Source organism: Salvia hispanica, chromosome 1 (assembly GCF_029641045.1).
Source record: "Salvia hispanica isolate PSC_SH4W2 chromosome 1, Shi_PSC_v1, whole genome shotgun sequence".
NCBI classification, from domain to species: domain Eukaryota; kingdom Viridiplantae; phylum Streptophyta; class Magnoliopsida; order Lamiales; family Lamiaceae; genus Salvia; species Salvia hispanica.
In genome coordinates this window covers 11,278,473-11,299,418 of record NC_142692.1, presented here as the reverse complement: position 1 = coordinate 11,299,418, position 20,946 = coordinate 11,278,473, and the positions used below count along the sequence as shown (strand labels likewise).

At 35.2% G+C, this 20,946-nt stretch overlaps 2 protein-coding genes across 2 annotated transcripts; one reads left to right on the top strand and one right to left on the bottom strand.

Moving 5' to 3' along the window:
* Positions 1 to 954: 954 nt before the first annotated feature.
* Positions 955 to 6,449, bottom strand: LOC125185255 (GABA transporter 1-like). The gene is made up of 7 exons (XM_048081757.2): positions 6,231 to 6,449; positions 5,904 to 6,134; positions 2,858 to 2,955; positions 2,078 to 2,264; positions 1,849 to 1,979; positions 1,527 to 1,760; positions 955 to 1,454 (listed from the first exon to the last, which is right to left on the bottom strand). Exons 1-7 carry the CDS (start codon positions 6,334 to 6,336, stop codon positions 1,074 to 1,076), a joined length of 1,368 nt encoding a protein of 455 aa, XP_047937714.1. The 5' UTR covers positions 6,337 to 6,449; the 3' UTR covers positions 955 to 1,073.
* An 11,222-nt stretch (positions 6,450 to 17,671) lies between these two features.
* LOC125222373 (polyol transporter 5-like) lies at positions 17,672 to 20,304 on the top strand. Its single transcript, XM_048124930.2, has 3 exons — positions 17,672 to 17,847; positions 17,934 to 18,296; positions 19,108 to 20,304. Exons 1-3 carry the CDS (start codon positions 17,730 to 17,732, stop codon positions 20,154 to 20,156), a joined length of 1,530 nt encoding a protein of 509 aa, XP_047980887.1. The 5' UTR covers positions 17,672 to 17,729; the 3' UTR covers positions 20,157 to 20,304.
* The last annotated feature ends 642 nt before the right edge of the window (positions 20,305 to 20,946 follow it).

Sequence of the window (20,946 nt, the reverse complement as noted above, 5' to 3'; positions counted from 1 at the left end):
ACCTTGGATCAAACTTCATCTTCTTTAGTATTACTAGATTTAAAAAGTTAAGTTTAGAATTCATGGAAAACAGGGCGTACAGCTCTGAGTTTAACGTAATGCAGAAATGGGAATTTGTTGGCAATTTGAGCAGGGGAAATCCAACTTTGTAACTTATTCGGAGCATTACTTGTCTGGTGCCGACCATATATCGTAGCCCAACTTGGGGCTGTTGAGAAGTTTCAGTCTGGTGAGGCTTAGCCTAAGTCGGTGAGGTGGTGGCAGGAACAGTGAAAGAATCCGTGCATCACCCCGCTCTCATGCACACTCTCACCCACGCCCCAGCTTCTTAGATTCTCGCTCATTCTTCAATAGTATGGGATGGCCATTTCTTGACCTCCATGACGATGCTCCTTTGCTGTGACGGCTAGCATGGCCACCACAATGCTATGAATTTGGGAACATCATCACAGCCAAGCTCTGATTCTCCTTTTGCTTCAAATCCCGATAATTCCCTAAGTCAACTAATTAAACTCAAATTCATCTAATTTTCGCCCCAATTGATTATTCATAACTGGATTGCACAAATTTGTGATTCAATTAAAATACATACTTTGTTTGGGGGTTTAGGCTTGAGATCAGTGTTGGCCTCGATATTGCTGGAATTGTGAGAAAGAGTTTGTCCCAGTGGTAGTAGCCGTAGAAGATGTCGCTGAGGCGCCGTCCAAAATGTACTGATTCCAACCTGTTTTTAAATGTGTTGGACCGAATAATTCAAAACGTAATGTTTGGGACCAAAATGGTAAAAGCATTGTGGGTGTGAATCAATTTTTGGAAAATGTCTTCATTATTCAAAAGTTGAGTTCAAAGCTGCACCAATATATCTAGATGTATATCTGTATGTCAAGTATTAATGGAAAGGTCCGGTTTTATATTTGATTTCTCCCTCGATAAAAGCTCCATAGTAACCATGCATTTTGATGAATTGAATCATGATCATAATCACGAGCACGAGCACGATTGAGTAGCAACAATTTTTACTATTTATAACAACAAACTATATATCTATAACACACAAGTCTGAAAACATGTGATCAGACATTGGCAAACAATCGGTATGTTTTGGCATCCAAAATGATCTGCCTCACTGCTGCCACTGATGCTACAACCCCTATTACCGAGAACACCACAGCAATGGCAGTATTCACCCAAAACGCAACCCCCCTTTTCGATGGTTTGAACGTTACATTGAACAACACAAAAGGAAGCACGAAGTCAAGCGGCATGAAGCCAAACGCCCCAATGAGTGCATTGATGTCCCCAAAAAACGGGAGCATTGCACCGATGATGGTTGCAACAGCCACAGAGAGTGACCTCGAGATCAGCCTCGGAACCACATTGCGCGCACAGAACTCCCCCCTCTTCACATCTGCGAATGTTCGTTCAAGAATCTCGTTTGTTGGTTGCAAGTACACCTGCAAACATGCAGCTTTAGAATTTCTTATTTAATGTGGGTGAAAATTTTGTGTAGGAGTGTGTTTTCTAACCACGGCAACAGCTGATAACTGCAGAATTGTGAAGACATTGGTCATCAAAATAAACCATTTGGGCAGCAGCGGTTTGCCATCTTCCAAGAAATTATTGAGAATTAGGCCTTGAACTAGGTTGCCAAATGCCCAATATCCAGAAATAGAAACACTGAAGAAAGTTGTCAATACGACTGCGTAGCAAATGCACAGCCCCTTGAACATCTTCCCCTTCACCGGAGGTGCTAGTGTCGCCTACAAATGTTGCACGCTGTTAGGCCTCGTATTTTGAAACGTTAAGCAAACATGGTCCTTGATTATATATACTAGTATAAGTTATAACCTGTATCTCTGGGATGATCCCATTGCCGTATGTGGTTGCAATAATGGCCATTGCATTGAAGGTACCAAAAATTTGAGTTTCGACATTGCCGTTTAAAGAGTAGTCTTTTCTTGGTCCCTTAGAAGAGGTCCCTAGGTAATTTTGATCAAATAAACATAGTAAGGATTCTGAAATGAAAAAATGATGTGATAATTGAATGTTGTTATGTAAGTGTGACAATAGCACTCACCAATGTATATAGAAGCAGCAGTGGTGCACGCACTATAGGTGAGGGATAGTAGCAATGAAACCAAGTTGACATGTCTCAACGAATGAAAAGATGGGATTTGAGCTAAAATTAGCATTAGCCCACCAAACATGATCACAAATTCGTACAGTTTATTGTTTCCCTCGGGTTTTGACAACAAGTATATTGCCTGAATAAAACAATATCATTAATCCGAGTTATTACTTGCAAAAAAGGCCTATGTGCACTATAGAGAATATAATGTGTCTTCTTGCATTTTGGTTTTATGGATATTTAATATAGATTCGTTATATTCATTTTACTACAATGCAACTTCACATAACTTAGAAAAGTAGAGTAGTAATTGTCTTCTTATGGCGGATATTATATAACAAAAAAAAATTGTGTAGAGGTTCAGTTAATATTATAATTTTCTAGGTATTAATTTGTCAAGGGATAAACATATAAATATAAATTAGAAGAAAAATATTATACTGTATTTAATACTAGATGATTATGCCCCTAGAGTCTTTAGTGTGAGTCTAGGGTTGAAAAATGTATTCCACCATCCTCTAACTTAACATAAAGTGAAAATTAAATCTTTGCCGAATATTTTATCAATCAATTCTTAGAAAATGATGGAGTATTTAAATAGCTATAGACTGCCGAATTATTTATTGTGATGGTAAGTGGTATTATGGTATATTTCATCTGACTTTTCTAAGTTTAAAGCGTTAAATAATTGAAAACCATATGTATAGTATAAAGAAGAATGGGATTGACCTTGATGCATTGTCCTCCCAAAAGTATACACCCAATTACAACACCATAGCACACCACGAATTGAATTGGTCCAACGCAATATTTACCCCACCTTGCTCCTGTTAACAGTCAAACCCAATCATAATCAGTCCATTTAGTTTTTAATTTTAAAAAAACTATTTTTTTTTCGTTCAAATGATCAGCTTTGATATTTTATCACTGTTTCAGTACACGAACTGCAATGAGGTAGTAGTATAGTTTTGAGTAAAAAAAGATAAACCTCAGAGTTTTTAATGTTAAAACTTCCAAATAGACCAGATATTTTAATTTTATGGGGTCACGACCAAGTTTTGGAATAGCACTGGAATCTTTAAAATCAATCTATATACAGCTCTGACTACAGTCTTCTTCTTCTCATCATTATTACTCACAAATATCTTCCTAATTAAACTTTAAAAAAATTAAGTAGCTAAAAGTTCTTCTAGTGTTGGTTATATATATACCAAACTTCTCACACAATAAAATGAAAATGAAACTATTTCTGTTCACGCTTTTTGTTTCACTGCATTTTTATTTTATGTAGCCCTTTCCATGTTTGGTGACGATAATATTACATCAGATGCAGGGACGGATCTAGAAATTCTACATAGGTGGGGCAAAAATATACATAAACATATTTTAATACATCGAGAAGGGGCAAAAATAAGGATGTTTTAAAAAAATTAAAATTAACTTATTAAAAGTAGTATACATAAATTATTTCTAGGTGGGGCATTTGCCCCTTGTGAACTCCAAATAGATCCGTCCCTGATCAAATGGGAATGCCCTATATATAAAATAAAGGGTTTTTGGCTCTATAAACCAAAACCTTTCCCCGAATTTCGGTTTTTCCCATGAACTATGAGATTTGTTTTTAAAACCACGAACTTTCATTTCGTTAGGATTTTCCCAACCCGACCCGAATAGCATAATTCAAAATGTTAAAGTTGTGTTTTGTTTATTCAAAAGTTGTCATTTGTTATGTAATAATTGTGACTATATGTATTATTGTGCCAAATAGTATCAAGTAATCAATTTAGTGACAAATAGGATTAAAATTGACATGTAGACAATCCGGGTTTCTTCGTTGACCCGCCAGGGGAAAATCTTAACGAAATGAAAGTTCATGGTTTTAAAAACAAAATCCCATAGTTCATGGGAAAAATCGGAATTCGGGGAAAGGTTTTGGTTTAAAAAGCCAAAAACCCTAAAATAAAACATGGAATCAGCATCCACAGCTCTATAACATTTAATTTGGACACTAATTCATAAAAATTTCACTCAGATCCACAGCTCTATCACTATCATCAGTAAGTCAGTAACCAATTTGATTTTAAATTTGTTTTGGGCATATCTGCATCGGATGGGAATGGTCAGCCTTCAATTTTCCACTTTAAAAGTAATCAATTTGATTTTTAATTTGTCTGGTCTTCCATACATATGGGAATGGTCAGCCTTCTATTTTCCACTTAATAAATGTTTTAATTGGTCCTTTTAATTTGCATTCGATAAAACTAAAAGAGGGTAGTTATGACTTATGTGTATGATGTATATATTTTAGGATTATCACTTATGATGAGTGAATTAACTAATAGAGATTTTCGCAAATTCTCAAAACAAATGACAGAAAATTGAAAATGTAAACATCAACTACTCGTTTTGTTTATTCCATGCTTAAATATCCTATTTTTAAAATGTTCATCAATGTTTTATTTTATTTTTTACTATTTTTAATAAATATTTAGTTTATTATCCATTTTTAGTCAAATTTGTACAAATTTATTTTAGGATCAATTTCAAAAGGTCAGCAAACTAATTAATTAAGTACGTTGGAAAATTTTTATTTGTTATTTTCAATTTCTAGTAATCTTTGTTGTTGTATGGATTTACATCCAACAAAACTACTATTTCCGTCCACACAAACTTACCACACTTAATTGGATAGAGACTAATTTTAATAAATGATCCAAAATGGAAAAAAAAAAAAAGAAAAGAAGAAGATTGTATATAAAAACATGATTCACATGACACTAATTTTTATAACTCATTTCTTTTTTTTACATTTTTAATTAAAATCTATGCCTAGTTAAAATGAAATAATTAATTTCGAACGAAAGGAAGTACAAAAATTAAACACTAGTTGAAATTAGCATTTCTAATAAGGCAAGTCTTTGAGTGAAATAAAATAATTAATGCTTTAATGAGGAAAGTAAGCTATAAAATTGACCAAAAATAAAATGGTAAGCCTGGTGTTTGTGGGAGTTGAATTAGGAAATTCTCAAGTTGTTCACGATAAACAATTACAAACTGCAAACAACACTGATAAACAATTACAAACAACACTCTCAATTAGTTAATGTCATACTCCTTCTATCATCGTCTAAATGAGACGTTTTCCCTCTTGATACGTCCCACACTAAATAAAAGTTTCCTTTTTTAGTACTCCCTCCGTTTCGCCATAGTTGAGTCATTTTACAATTTCGAAAAGTTTCTTCATAGTTGAGTCATTTCCTTATATGGTAACTTTTTTTTCTTTCTTACTTTACTCTCTCTACTTTATTCACTTTATACTTTATTCTCTCTACATTTTCCTCTCTCTTACTTTTTTATCTATTTATTTAACACACCCAATATTCATTTCTTAAACTCCGTGCCGAAAAGTTTCGCCTCAACTATGGCGAAACGGAGAGAGTAATAACTAATTCACTTCTCTCTCCTACTTATCCAATTTTATCTCTCTTATTTATCATTTGTTATACTTTATTTTTTCACTTTCTCACTTCATTTCACTCTTATTTATTCTATTTGCATCTCTAGCTTAATTCTTTCTTGTTTAACTATAATAATTTAATTAATTAAAACCACTACCTAAGTTCCCGCGTCAAAGTACAAACATCTCAATTAGGCCGGGACAAAGAAAACAATTAACTAGTCATATACACTATTGTGTTGTTTTATAATCATACTTATGCTCAAAATTCATTAATTAAATAAAATTTCACAAGATTGTAGAGAGAAAGAGAAGTACCTAAAATGTGATTGGCCATATCACGAAAGCGGATGTGGCGGTGGCCTAATTGAGCATTGTGTTCGAGCACTTGAGAGAGCAAAGTGTAAGAGTAGAATGTTACCATCGCTCCGATGAGCAGGCATAAAATCCCAGCCGTCCATCCCAATGAACCAAATGCAAATGGAAGGCTCAGCAACGTCGGAGCTACGATCGACGTCGACAAGTGGTACCCGCAGTGTATCCACGATCCTACAATTATTTATTTCAATTTAATTATCACTAATTAAACCCAAAATCTTAATTCTCTCAATATACAGAAAATTGAGAACAAATTTGTGTGATCACCTCTGGATTTGAGAACAAATTGTGCACCGGCGTCTAGTTCCTTTTCATCGGCGACGGCGAGAGGAGGCGGAGGTATGCCGTCATTCACCTCTGCTGAACCTCCCATGCTATGCTCTGATTTAGAGTGTGGTCAACTACTTTGCTCTTGTTGACACAATATATAGTGAAAATGTGAAATGATCTCAACATTCACAAATCATACAGTGGAAGTTTAAAACCGACTTTTTACTGTTTGCATAATAATTGTAGTGAGTTATCTACTTATCTATCACTCTGGATTCGTTGAAATTTCGTTGTGTTTTCCTCTTTTCGATCAAGTCAGCAAATTAAACTGATATTTTGGTCTATAAAGTACTCCATCCGTCTACGAAAAATAGACTATATTGTGAATGGCATGGCTTTTAATGTGTAATTAATAAAGTAAGAAAGAAGTAATGTTAGTGGAATGTGAGGTCTATATTATTAGTAGTGTTTAATTGTATTAGCTAGCAAATGTGGAGTCCCTTTAAAAACTTGGTCTATTTTTCGTGGACAATCAAAAATGATAAATGTGGTCTATTTTTCGTGGACGGATGGAGTATTAATTAGAGAGACTAATAATCGCCTTCTTAACACATGTTATAGTCTCTCGTCCCTCTGTACTAAGGTAGTTGATGCATTTCTTTTGGGCACGAAATTTATGAAATTGATTTAGTAAAAATTGAAGTGAAGAGAGTAAACTAACGGATGGGATATAATAAGAGAGATAAAGTATGAGAGAATATAGACTTTTTGAAAGAAAAAAAAAAAAGAAGAATGGTCTAACTATCTTAGGATAATCCAATAAAAAAAAATACTTCCGCAACTTAACTGCATTGAGATGAACGGGGTACAATAAAAGCAATTGATTTTATTAAGGTTTCAAAACATTATCACCTCATTCCAATTGGGTATTCTTCAAGATTCTTAGCATATGCTGACATTTTAATTGGGCTGTTTTTTAATACCCAGGCTCAAGCCATGGCCTAACCAAGCCCATGCCTAGATATGACCCATAATTATGTACAGTTTATTTTTTTAATTTTTTTGTTAGTAGAATTGAATTTTTTCAAAATAAGATAAATTTGAATATTAGAAACTTTCTGTTTTGGAATTTTTTTCAGTGTGATATATTCTTTACTAAAAATATTTTAAAAAATTTTCTATCTCTCTCCTACTTTAGGGACGGTGCATAAAAAATTTTAAAATACAAATAGAAGTGCATGGAAAATAAAATTTTCAGCACAGTCCAGCCCATTCTGGCCCATTTCACCACATCCCATTTACCAAGTGGATCTTGGGTAGCTGCGTTTAGTATAAAATTAAACCAGTCCATTCCAGCCCGCTTCAGTGATGGGCTTAATTAGGCGGAGCAATGACCCAAGCTGCCTAGCTTAAGGTGGGCCTTGGTCGACCCAACTCATTCGACAATCCTACTTAAATTGGAGGATGGTTAAGGGATGTACACTACCAGCCACTCAAGTCTTAGTGCATTGGTTGATGGTTAAGGGATGTACACTACCAACCACTCAAGTCTTAGTGCATTGGTTGAGTGATAGGGATCTGATATTCTATTTTATTCTGGAAGGAAGCTGATATTTTCTCCGTATATTTATTTAGTTTATTTATGTTTTAGTATTATTTAGTTGCTATGATTTTATTTACTTTCCCTAATAGTTAGGATTTGATTTGCTTTTGATTTACTTCCCTAGTTTATAGGAGATCTTTTTGTACCACACATATTATAAATATGTGTGGAGTCTTTTATTATTGTCAAGCAGAATGAAGAATTAAAATATTAATCTCGTTCTTTCCATCGGTTCTCCCTCTTGGAGAAACCGCCAATCTCTCCAAATCTCTACACGTTGTTTTCCTCTTTTTCAATATTTTCTCTTCCTAGGAATTAACCTCACGTTAATTCCTATCAAATTGGTGCTTTCATTAGAGGTTCTCATCCTCCTATTGATTTCTACCACTATGTCCGTCTTGCTGTCAAACTCTCCTCCAGACTCTCCTCTTCGGTTTTCTTGTGTTAACCCCGTGAGATGGATTTTGGATGTTCAGGAGTATTTTGACTATCATTTATTTTCTGATACTGATCGTTTGTTTTTTGTGAGGTTATTTTTTGACCATCCAGCATCTGTATGGCTCCACGAGTATCGACGCTCGAATCCTAATTGCTCATGGCAAGAATTTCTGGATGTTGTTTATCATAACCTTGATGAGGATGCCATTTACTTCGCCGAGACGAATAAACTTCTCAACAAAATTTCAGAGGCAGTTGCATATTTAGCAAAAAAGGAGGCCACATCTGATTCTGTCGTCGAGACTATTGCAAAAAATGACGATATGTCAACAACAAATGTCAAGTCTGATGAGGATGCCATTTACTTTGATGTCAACGGCAAATATCGACGCTCGAATCCTAATTGTTCATGGCAAGAATTTCTGGATGTTGTTTATCATAACTTTAATGAGGATGCCATTTACTTCGCCGAGACGAATAAACTTCTCAACAAAATTACAGAGGCAGTTGCATATTTAGCAAAAAAGGGGGCCATGGCTAAAAAGGAGGCCACATCTGATTCTGTCGTCGAGACTATTGCAAAAAATGACGATGTGTCAACAACAAATGTCAAGTCTGATCCCGTCATCGACGAGACGGAAAAAGATGACGACGAATCGCCTCAAGCGTTGGATGAGGCAATGGCTTTGGTGGAAACCAAATGTCCTCCACAATCTCATAGCCCAAAAGTCAATGTTCTCATCATTGGTTATGTCACGGAAATCGCTGAAGAGATCTCATGCCCGAAGACGGTCTCTCCATCATTCGTTGAGGTCACAAGCGATACAATTTTATTTGAAGATCTAAACAAAGACAACGAGATGGGAGATTATTTTTCCGACGTCCACCTTGAGGGCAAAGTGGTTTTCAACGGTGGGGGAGTTGATAGGGACTTGATATTCTATTTTATTTCGGAAGGGAGCTGATATTCTCTCCGTATATTTATTTAGTTGCTATGATTTTATTTACTTTCCCTAATGGTTAAGATTTGATTTGCTTTTGATTTACTTTCCTAGTTTATAGGAGATCTTTTTGTACCACAAATATTATAAATATGTGTGGAGTCTTTTATTATTATCAAGAAGAATGAAGAACTAAAATATTAATCTCGTTCTCTCCATCGGTTCTCCCTTTTGGAGAAACCGCCAATCTCTCCAAATCTCTACAAAGTCACGCTGTTTTCCTCTTTTTCAATATTTTCTCTTCCATAGGAATTAACCTCACGTTAATTCCTATCATTGAGTTTATTCGGATGCTACATGTAAGTTTCTTTATTATCTAATGCAAATTATGAAATGATTTACAGATTTCCAACCTTAAGCAAGGTTTTTTGGGTAGGGATGATTTGATACGTAATAGTGCATGCGGTGTATTATGCAAGCATGGAAAGAAGAAAGGTTAGTATCGGAAGAAATGGTTCCTAATATATACTTCCTCCATTCTATAGTAATGAAGGCGTTTCTTTTCAACACGGAGATTAAGAAATATTGTGTTAGGTGAGTTAAGTAAAGTGAAAAATGAAAAAGGTAGAGAAATGAAGAGAGAATAAAGTAAGAGAGAGTAAAGTAAATGTGGAAAAATGTGTTGACTTTTACTAAAAATGAAAATGACTCCATTACTATGGAACTTACTAAAAACGGCAAAATGACTATTATTATGGAACGGAGCCCGTCCCACTTTAGGAGTCCCGGTCAATTTTGTACATCCGTTTTGTAAAAATCATAGTTAAAGTGAAAGAATTTGACTTATAGTAATAAGGTGGAGCGAGAATTAAACTTATATGCATGGCGAAACCCCTTTCGTATTGATGTCTATAATTCACTTACATATATACTCTAAAAGAAATCCATAACAGTATGTATTTATAGGCTACATATTGTCGATTTTTCTCTCATAATCGACCTAGCTAAAAAATCAGAGAGAAAGATAAGTTTTTGATCCTTTTTCTAAACTCATGCGTTGACAACTAGAACATCAGAACAAAATGAAATTGTCTTCTTTCATCCGACCCATACACAGTGACAGTGGGCAATCTAAGATCCAACTCATAACATGATAGTATTGTCACTTTTCTTTATTTAACCTTTTGATAAATTTATTCCTTTTGTTGCTAAAACAATTCCGTTGGTAAAGCCTTCATATGTCTTCATTCTTGACATGTTCTCAAATGATATAAAAAGAGAAGTCTATATGTTTACTTCTCTCTTTATACACCGGATTCTTCATTAACTCAATTGCTGATTTATTATCGATTTGGATTTAATTCAGTTGCCTCATGTTGCGAGAGTTTTGCTTACGTAGCAAATTTATCAACCAAATTGCATGTCAACACACCATGATGCTACTATATATATACTCCATCCGTTCCATAGTAATGGAAGCGTTTATTTTTGGCACAGAGATTAAGAAAATTGTGTTAGATGAGTTAAGTAAATGAAGAATAAAGTGGAAAATGAAAAAGGTATAGAGATGAAGAGAGAAAAAAGTAAGAGAGAATAAAGCAGGTGTGAAAAAATGTGTTGACTTTTACTAAAAAGGAAAATGACTCTATTACTATGGAACATACCAAAATGGCAAAATGACTTTATTACTATGGAATTAATGGAGGGAGTATAATATACTTCGCTTCACATGTCGGCAAAATCACAATTGGTTTTTCCTGAAAAACCAAGTAAATGTGTGTCTCCCAAATAAAACACGTAACCAGAAGTGTTTCTGAAGTCATTCACATCTCCGCAAAAATCATTGTCAGAATAATTAACTGATCAAAATAATTAAAGAAATGCACTATTAATTTCATGCGCTATTGTTATAAACTTGTTAAATTTTGAGAGCTCTAGTCTGAAAATCATGGATTCAAAGAAATCAATAATCAAAATTTTAAGAGTGGGAATAAATAGGTGGTCCAACGAGGCAACGACTACATATTTTTCTTGAAATAGGAAAGGTCCCAAAATTGTGGGGATAGACTTCTCAATTATGAAAGCGGTATTATAATTCAATGCGCAGGAATCCACTAATTTTTGACAATGACATCCTTTCCTGATTCTATAATTTCCCTTTAGAAAATATACTAATGTTATCTTTAAAGAAGAAAAAAAGGTAAATACTGATCAAAGATCTAAAATTAGTATACGGTCCTAGTTACGTTTTTCAGTCATATATATAACAATGTCGTAATGTGTAGGATTGCATTATTAGTAATATATATTCTCTTTAGATACATTACAAATTAAGATAAAAAAAAATGATTATCTCCAGATTTAATCTCAGCGCATGTCATTATATTTCTGAACTTATAGCATTAAAATACTCCATATTTAAGTCAGAAATTATTAAGACATACTGTTTTGAGGAAAAACTATAATTTTGCCTAAAAATAAGGAAGTGGATTCACTTCCCTAAAGCCACTCTGTTTCCAAGTATAATGATATATAAACACTAATGAAATAAGTAGTACTCCAATATTAATGAAATAGAAGTATAACTGTGGTGCAGCTAATGTTACTACTTTGATATGATGTAATTTAGAAATGAACATTTGTTTTTAAAAATTTGTATCAAGTGGAGATAAAATGAGGAAAATGAATGTATCTTCCTAAAACCATTTTCTTGTTGATCCATTACTACAGAGCAACGAAGGTGATAAGGCTTGTTGATCCATTTCCTCAAATTAACTAGAAAATTTCAAAATAGTATCAAAAATTAACTTCAAAATATTTAATCACAAGCAATTATAACAACCGAACGAAGGTGATAAGGCTTGTTTCATGCATTGGTTTTGGGTTAAAATTCTATGCATTTGGGGCGCTAATCTGTGTTTATGAGTTCAGGTGCGTAGTAAATCTGCCGGACCTAGGAATTGCTGTAACCTGACCTGGCAGATACAAAAGAGATGGAATTGAAGTAAAAATCAGAAGTCGTCGTTCGGACAAGGGAGAATTAAAACTTGGCGACAGGAGCAGAATGGAGCAAGAGCAGATTATTTTAGAGAGTCTTATTCAAGGGCAAAAGCGTCTAATTACCAGAGGGATACCCTAGGGATCAGAGCCTCACATATATAAAGAGCTCAACCTTGAAGATCGAGACAACCACTTCTACACACACTTTTAGTTCAAGCTCTCATTCCATTCCTTAGTTCCACACTTCAAATTTCTCATTTCACTTGCTGCGTACTTGGAGATGGAGTGATTCTGGCCACCGTGGTTCTCATCGTCGTTTTGGTGTTGTGTAACACCGCCTTGTGAAGGCGAAGAAACAATATTTACTTTGTTTTGCTTAGTTTGTTTTCGTTTCAAGTACTTGTTGATTTTTAAGTTTCATAACTCTAGTTTCTGACTTTGATCTACTGGATTCGAACTTAGTTCTCGTTATTATGGAAGTTTATGTTGGTTTTTATTGGATATCCCGAGTTGATGTTTATCTCTTGCTTTCAGCTTTCGGTCTTGTTTATTGTTGGATGTTTGGAGCTGAGATTTGTTGGTTCGTTGTTGGAGGTTGTGGATTTACGTATGAAGGTGTTTGGATTTGTTGAATCGTGGTGGATTTGAGTTGGAGTTTCGTAGATCTGATGTTTTCTGTTTACGTTTGCATGATTATGGCTATTTGCTTTCTGTTTCTGCATCCTTTAAGTCCAGTAGCGTAGATCTGTTAGTTTAGGCTTTAATTTCTCATTTCAAGTTTAGATCTCAAGTTTGCTCTGTTTTCATGGTGTTTAATACTTTGTTTTATCTGCTATTCTCGTTTGATTCTCGAAGAAGATGAAGTTGTTGGTAGTTAGAACCAGATCTGCTTTTGTCAGTACTTTCTGCACATGTACTTTGCTTTTTCCGCATGTCCCCCAAACCCTGTCAGTACCATCTGCATTATCTTTTTACTTTTCTGCATGCTTTTCCAAACCCTGGTAGTTTAAGGAAACTTGTCCCCACTTTTTGCTTTATACTTATCTGTCCAAATTGGGAAAGTCTGTCTAGTTAAGTTAACTCCAGTTGTCTTAGAACTTTAAAATATCTCATTTCTCTAAGTCATGCATGTTCCGTACGTTCTTATTTCTTAGACCCAATAGGTAGAGTAAAGTTTTTCCTATCTCTCAGACCCAGTAATTTTAAGTTCTCGACCCACAAAATTGCGTGGTAGCAGCCAACCCCTTTTTCCCAAAACATCCTCAAATGCAGTTTCGTAACACATTCGTCCTCGTGGGATCGATCATTTACTTCCATGTGCTAGTTGTAGTATAGTGGGTTGAGGTTTTGAAGAAATAGAGTGCATCCAACGACCCTTGTCTGATAGTTTCATGATCTTCTAGCCTCTAAAGTCTAGTCGAATCCTCAGGACCTGTTAGATCGAGTGATATCACACATCGCACTGCACGTTTCTGAGTCTTTAGAAGGCTAAATAGAATAGCTCTTATTTTTCCATCATGATTAATCTGTACTTCTTCAATTCAACTGAATATTATATTAAATAACAAATTAATAGTTTTAATCAATATTTATAGTGTCCATGAATTAATAGTTTTAATTAAAAAATTTATTGATATTTAAAAATCAAAATTAAAAATTTAATTTTATAAAATTAAATCTAATATTGAAATAAAGAAACAAAGTGAAGGGATAGTAAAGGGAAGAAGAATGATAATTTTGAAATAATATCATATTTAGTACATCACTGAAATAATATTAGATTTAAAATGTAAAAAGTGTAAAAAGACCAAATTGCTCAGACCCCTAAAAGGGCATTTTCGACCGAACACAGTGAAAAATGACCTTTTTCGAGATAAACGCTTAGTCCAGGATTGTCTAGGAATGTTTTGAAAATCGAGAAACTAAGGGCGAGATAAACGAATAGTCCAGTGATTGTTTTTGTAGTTCGCTCATAATTATTTTGGATTCTCCTTATTGTTTTAGAAAGGTTTATAGGTCCCAAATGAGTTAACTTGGAGTAATTTCTTTACACTTTCTCAATTGTGTTTTGTTTAACTTTATGTTGGGTTGAAGTATATGAGAGCAAGTTTTGGGAAAAAAGTCAAAACTTAAAATAAATTTATTGAGAAAGATACACCCCATTTCATTTTCTCACATTTTCCTTCTATTTCTACCTAACTAAACCAACCCGTAAATGATTTCCTTCTCATAAACCTGCCTAAAAAGTATTTCCACTAGTTGAAATGTTGTAAAAAAATAAAAGATCATCGAATTATGCCTTGTGATTTTGAATACAAATACCTAACTACTGAAAGATCATAACATCATGGCATTAAGTTATTCTATTCTTAAATGAGTGATAAGGTAAAACATTTTCATGGAGAGCAGGGGCGGATCTACTAGTAGGGGATAAGGGGCATTTGCCCCTCCTCATATATTTCATGTAGTACTATTTCATAGAGTAATTTTTAAAAATTTATGATTTCCTTTATAATTGCCCCACCTCAAACTATTTAAATTTCTTCTTAGATATATTTTTGCCCCCGTCGAATTGAAATCCTGGCTCCGCCCCTGATGGAGAGAAAAACAAAAGAAAACGTTCCTAATTTATGTTATCTTGCTATGGTAAATTTTTATGATTTTTACACCACCATAGTCCTTATAGTCGTTATCGTTTTATTCATGATATTAATGAGAACGCCCGTATCTTTGAAAATGACTTTGTAATTTTTCGCAGTAGATAAATGTCCACATAAATATAACTTACAATAAATAATAATTAACTAATCGATCAGGGAGGGCTGCGCAATCCGTGTTTGAATAAAATGCTCAAAGAATACAAAATTTATTTGATAAAATTAATAGGAAAGAAACTTGAATTGGGAACTAAAGTTTATAAATGTTTCATAAAACGACTCGAAATCACAATTTGTTTCTAATGGTTGGAACTACATAACGAAGCTAACATCAACTAGATTAGGGTATATAATTTTTGACACGATACATATACATTTAAATTAATACAGTATATTACTGTAAAGCCGCCTTGTTATATTCAGATCTTTATCGGGCCATCTAATAGGCACATGATCATTTCTGGTTAGATTTGGACTGAGTTGAGTTTAAATGGAGTTCGAGTAGCAAATTATTATTGTTGTTATTATTATTATTATTATTATTATTATTATTATTATTATTATTATTATTATTATTATTATTATTATTTCTTTTTTTATTACTTTAGGGTTAGGATTCTATTTTAATTTCATTATCTTTCATTAGATGAATTCGTTGCCTTCATTGCCATGACCACCACCTCCGCGGGAGGCTGGTTTTATCTCCTCCATAACATGCTTGCTTTATTTCATGAAACTATCATATGGTTATAATGTGTTGCGAGTTTGTGTCGTGTCAATACGAATAAAACTGCTAAAAAATATGATCCAACGCTAATGAAATGAAAGGAGTATAAATTAATAATTTATCAACAACTTTACAAAATAAAACTATATCACATTTGGACAAATATTTATCCCATAAGCTTTTCAGATTGCGAAAGGTTTTAGTTAAAATTTTTTGAATTATATTTTTTAAGTAAAAAAAACTACTTCTGTTACATACATATATATTACAGTTTTCTTTTAGTTTATTCCACAAAAGATGTCATGTTTTCTTTTTTGAAAAAAATTATCTCTCGCATTAATACAAATATATTAGCTTTTCTCTCTACTCAACATGCAAAACAATATCTCCTAAAATTCCGTGCTATTACCTAAGTATATCAACTATTATGAGATGGAGGGAGTATAATATTAAATCAACTATTTCAACTTCAAACCTTTGAATTTTCAAACTCTAGTCAAACCAAAACTCTTGAAGCAGTTGAAGCAGAGAGTATGTCACCAATCTGTCACTTATAAGATGGTTTTTAAATACTACTCCATGAAAATTACCGTTTTCTTATTAAATTTAGAATACGAAAAATAAAAGATACTGGAAAACTATAATATTTTATGAACTCTATCGTATATATTGGACTAAATGATTTTCTTCTAGCTAGTTACTCCCTCCGTCCCACATAATTTTACCCATTTCACTTTTATTATTTTTGGTAGTGGACCACATATTCCACTAACTCATTTTTACTCACATTTTATTATAAAACTAATACTTTAAAAGTAAGAACCACATCCCACCAACTATTTCAACTCACTTTCCATTATATTTCTTAAAATCCGTGTCGGATCAAAGTGTGTAAAATTATGTGGGACGTAGAGAGTATTACACAACATTTTATAAGTTTCAATTCTAACTCTACATGGAAGATTTATTATAATTTGAAAAGAACCATCTTGATTTGATTTTTAATTCATAGTAATCTACAGCAATACGGAGGAGAGAAGAGATTTTGAGCAAACCTATTGTACCATGTTAATTCTAGAGTATGCACTTAATTTAAACTTTAAATACGCTCATACTCTTGCCAGGAGCATCAATACAAGACGATACAATTATATGTGAAACATCTCACATACAATTATATGTGAGATATCAACTTTAAGGGACAAACAAATGATTATATTTGTGAGATTGATAAATTTGGTTTCTCTTATGTATTTTATTTGATTTTTGACAGATTTACGAAGAAAATATAGTGTCCAGGCTAGAGAGAGATACTAATACTTAAAGAGAGAAAAATTAACATTAACTTTTATTAAATTAAAGTAAAGGACTAATAAAATAAATAAATACTGTGAAAGAACATAAAAATGGATTATTAAAGTGAATCATGTGGTTCACACTAGCCACCAAAGTAAACTAGATTGACTTAACACAACAGCAAGTCAATAAGTCAACATAAAAAGAAAAAGAGAAGAGAAAATCATTGCATCAAGTGACTCAATAAATCATTTTCGATGCTAAAGTGACCCAATTATTCAAGTGATCGACAGAGCGGTAATGCTAATGATATGTATCTGTACGAGATAACTAACAATCTGTATTGAATTTTATTGCCTGGAAATTAACGCATAATATGTGATGATAATTTAGTGACATTAGGGAATATGAAATTATCGTTTGATGCAAGACGAAGAACCCTTAAAATAATCATGCGAGTCAAACTTTTCTTCCACAATGATACAGTATACTGAATTAGCAAAATGATGACTCATACTCAAATGTTGGAGGCAATTTCTTAACTATATATATCTAGTAAGTCACGAATACTAGTTATTAATTAAAATACTTAGTAGAGTAACATTTTTGTCCAATGTCATGTGGGTACACAAGATTTAGAAATAGACGTTCGACCCAAATTGACCATATTATATTCATCTTTGACCGTACTGTCCATTATACATTGCAACTTGCAAACAGCTAAGGTAACTCAACTAGTACAAGATTATAATCCCTCTATCTATATATAGACACATTCACACTCACACATCCCTAACTTCACCATACTACACTCATTTTAAATTCTCTCTCTCTATGGGCGACGCCGCCGGCCAAATCAGCGCCTTCGAGCCGCCTCCGAAGCCCAAAAGAAACAAGTATGCTTTGGCTTGTTCTTTCTTGGCTTCCATGACCTCCATCTTACTCGGATACGGTATGTTTCTTCTTTTCTTCTTCTTATTCGTTAAATTAATTAAACATGAATTTTTGATTTTACTAATTTAATTGTGCAAGGTGCAGATATAGGAGTGATGAGTGGGGCTATACTCTACATACAGAAAGACCTTGGCATAACAAGGACCCAAAAAGAGGTGATAATGGGGATTCTCAACGTCTACTCGCTCCTGGGCTCCGCCGCCGCTGGCCGCACCTCCGACTGGATCGGCCGCCGATACACCATTGTGTTTGCCGGGGCTATCTTCTTCGTGGGCGCGCTGCTCATGGGCTTTGCCACCAACTACGCCTTCCTCATGGCTGGCCGCTTTGTCGCTGGCGTTGGCGTTGGCTACGCCCTCATGATAGCGCCCGTCTACACGGCTGAGGTCTCGCCGGCGGCCTCCCGCGGCTTCCTCACTTCTTTCCCTGAAGTCTTCATCAATTTTGGTACGTTATCATTTTAATAATACTAGTATATTAGTTGTGTCTATCTAGATAAATTAATTTTATGGTCCTCGATCTCATCTGGATTTTACGTCCATATTTGTCTTTCTCATGCACATGAGCTGGAATCGTGTTATGATTGGTAGGTGATGAAAATTTTCAATTAAGTGTCGGAAGAGACATACAATGTTTAATACGCCGATTCACACTCTTGTCGGTGAATACCAATCAAGAGATTAGGTAGTTATTTGTTTTCTAAGGTTATCATTTGCCTCTCATTTGATTAATGATTTCCTATTATGTCTTCCCAAAAATATAAGAGTGGGATATTTAATTTTTATTTTTTTATGGTATGAGTTTCTGCACACCATTTGCAATGGGTCAATAATTAATGGCGTGCCCACAAAAATGGAAGACAAATTACACAATATGGTGTCGTATTCGGCCATTCCAGCCTTATAGATTTATATATAGTACTACTACAGGTCTACAGCTCATGTTTTACTAACGTTTTCATTTTCTTCTTTTTTTTTGGTGTTAATGTATAATGCTTAAGTTTAGGTTTATGACATATGTTTCAGCTTTTAATACAAGTAGTGAGACACCAATTTTGTACTACATAAACATTTATGCATGATGTTGACCATATAGGATGCAGCAAAAGTTACTCTGCACTAGAAATATCATTTTTTAGATATGTTTGATTATTTAATGTGAATTGACGCTCTCCTTGGACTATCTCCCTCTTCATATTGTGTGAATTAAATCGAGGTAGCTAGGGGACCACTTACTGTAATTGATTAAATAATTGCAGGCATTTTACTAGGCTATGTTTCCAACTTTGCCTTCTCGAAACTCCGATTGGAGTTAGGGTGGCGACTGATGCTGGGCGTGGGCGCCATTCCATCCGTGTTCATCGCCCTAGGCGTCCTGGCCATGCCAGAGTCGCCGCGGTGGCTGGTCATGCAGGGCCGCCTGGGCGACGCGAAGCACGTCCTGGACAGGACCTCGGACTCCCTGGCCGAATCCAAGCTCCGGCTGGCGGAGATCAAGGAGGCCGCGGGGATCCCCCAGGACTGCGACGACGACGTGGTGGGCGTGTCCAAGAAGAGCCACGGCGAGGGCGTGTGGCGCGACCTGCTCTTCCGGCCCAGCCCCGCCGTGCGCCACATCCTGCTGTGCGCCGTCGGGATCCACTTCTTCCAGCAGTGCACCGGCATCGACTCCGTCGTGCTCTACAGCCCCGAGATATTCAAACGCGCGGGCATCAAGGACGACACGCACCAGCTACTCGCCACCATGGCCGTCGGATTCGTCAAGACGCTCTTCATCCTCGTGGCCACGTTTCTTCTGGATAAGATCGGGCGGAGGCCGCTGCTCTTATCCAGCATGGCCGGGATGATCCTCTCTCTACTGGGCCTCGCAATTGGGCTCACCATCATCGAGAATTCGGAGCGGAGATTGATCTGGGCCATCGCCCTCTGCTTGGCCTCGGTGCTCTCCTACGTGGCGCTCTTCTCCATCGGGATGGGCCCCATCACCTGGGTCTACAGCTCCGAGATTTTCCCGCTGCGGCTGCGGGCGCAGGGCTGCAGCATAGGCGTCGCAGCCAATCGGGTCACTAGCGGGGCGCTCTCAATGTCGTTTTTGTCCCTCACTGGGGCCATCACCATAGGAGGGGCCTTCTTTCTTTACACGGGATTGGCCGTAATTGCCCTTTTCTTCTTTTACCTTTTATACCCCGAGACGCAGGGGAGGACTCTCGAGGAGATGGACACTTTGTTCGGAACTTTCTTCCGCTGGCGATCCACGGCAAGGGCACTAAAGGAAAACAATGATGGGACTGCTGTGGTGAGCCACTAAAGGAATGGGTTGCAAGTGAAGAGTAGTGATATCGGATGGTGGGAAGACAGCAAATTTGAATAACAGTACAAGAAGTTAATTGAAGTTCCATATATTTAAGGAAATACTAGTACTACAAGTAAATTCATTGCGAATGGTTGTTTATATATGTCTCTATGCGCACCAACAAAACAATTCAATCATCAAGTCCACATCCATCACAGAGTGTGGTAATTGGTAATAGTAACAAATAGAAACGGAAAAGATAAAGAAACCAATATAAGAAAAGTGATAAGTGTATCAAGAAATATAGACCAATTATATAAAGAAAAAAGTTGACAGCCTATCTGTTTTCTTGGTTGTCATTGATCTAAAATAAATTTAAGAAACAGTAATGGAAAACGAAGACATCAAATTGCAATTATTGTTAATAAGACATGACATTAATAGTGGGTTGGAATTTATTGACAGAGTAGTCGTAGTTAGATGTACCATTTCATTTTATTGTCCAAAGTTATGGACTAGCAATAGTTCCTTTGTTTGTTTGTGGAAAGTAATTTGGCTATGGCCGGAAAGGATTAACACCATGTCCCATCCATGAAATCACATATAATAAGTGAAGTACTACTTGTTCTAATCAGAAATACTATGTTTTTTAAACAAATTAGTCTAGGAAGAGTTATCTTATTAATCAAATTAGCCTCTCATAATAATTTTTTTGTTTAATAAAAGCCCATTTCCTTTTATTTTAATTTTATTTTAATGTGTGTGTGAGTTGTCCAAGCAGTAAAGAGGTAATGGCTGATGCTGA

Bases quoted from the DNA above. Each gene is read 5' to 3' on its own strand.
- LOC125185255 (XM_048081757.2), bottom strand. From the start codon at position 6,336: ATGGGAGGTTCAGCAGAGGTGAATGACGGCATACCTCCGCCTCCTCTC. The intron at 2,956-5,903 runs GTACTTCTCTTT...GACTGTTAACAG, and splicing joins TATGGCCAATCACATTTTAG to GAGCAAGGTGGGGTAAATAT. The intron at 1,980-2,077 runs GTGAGTGCTATT...AAAATTACCTAG, and splicing joins TGCTGCTTCTATATACATTG to GGACCTCTTCTAAGGGACCA.
- LOC125222373 (XM_048124930.2), top strand. From the start codon at position 17,730: ATGGGCGACGCCGCCGGCCAAATCAGCGCCTTCGAGCCGCCTCCGAAG. The intron at 17,848-17,933 runs GTATGTTTCTTC...TGCAAGGTGCAG, and splicing joins CTCCATCTTACTCGGATACG to ATATAGGAGTGATGAGTGGG. The intron at 18,297-19,107 runs GTACGTTATCAT...AAATAATTGCAG, and splicing joins TGAAGTCTTCATCAATTTTG to GCATTTTACTAGGCTATGTT.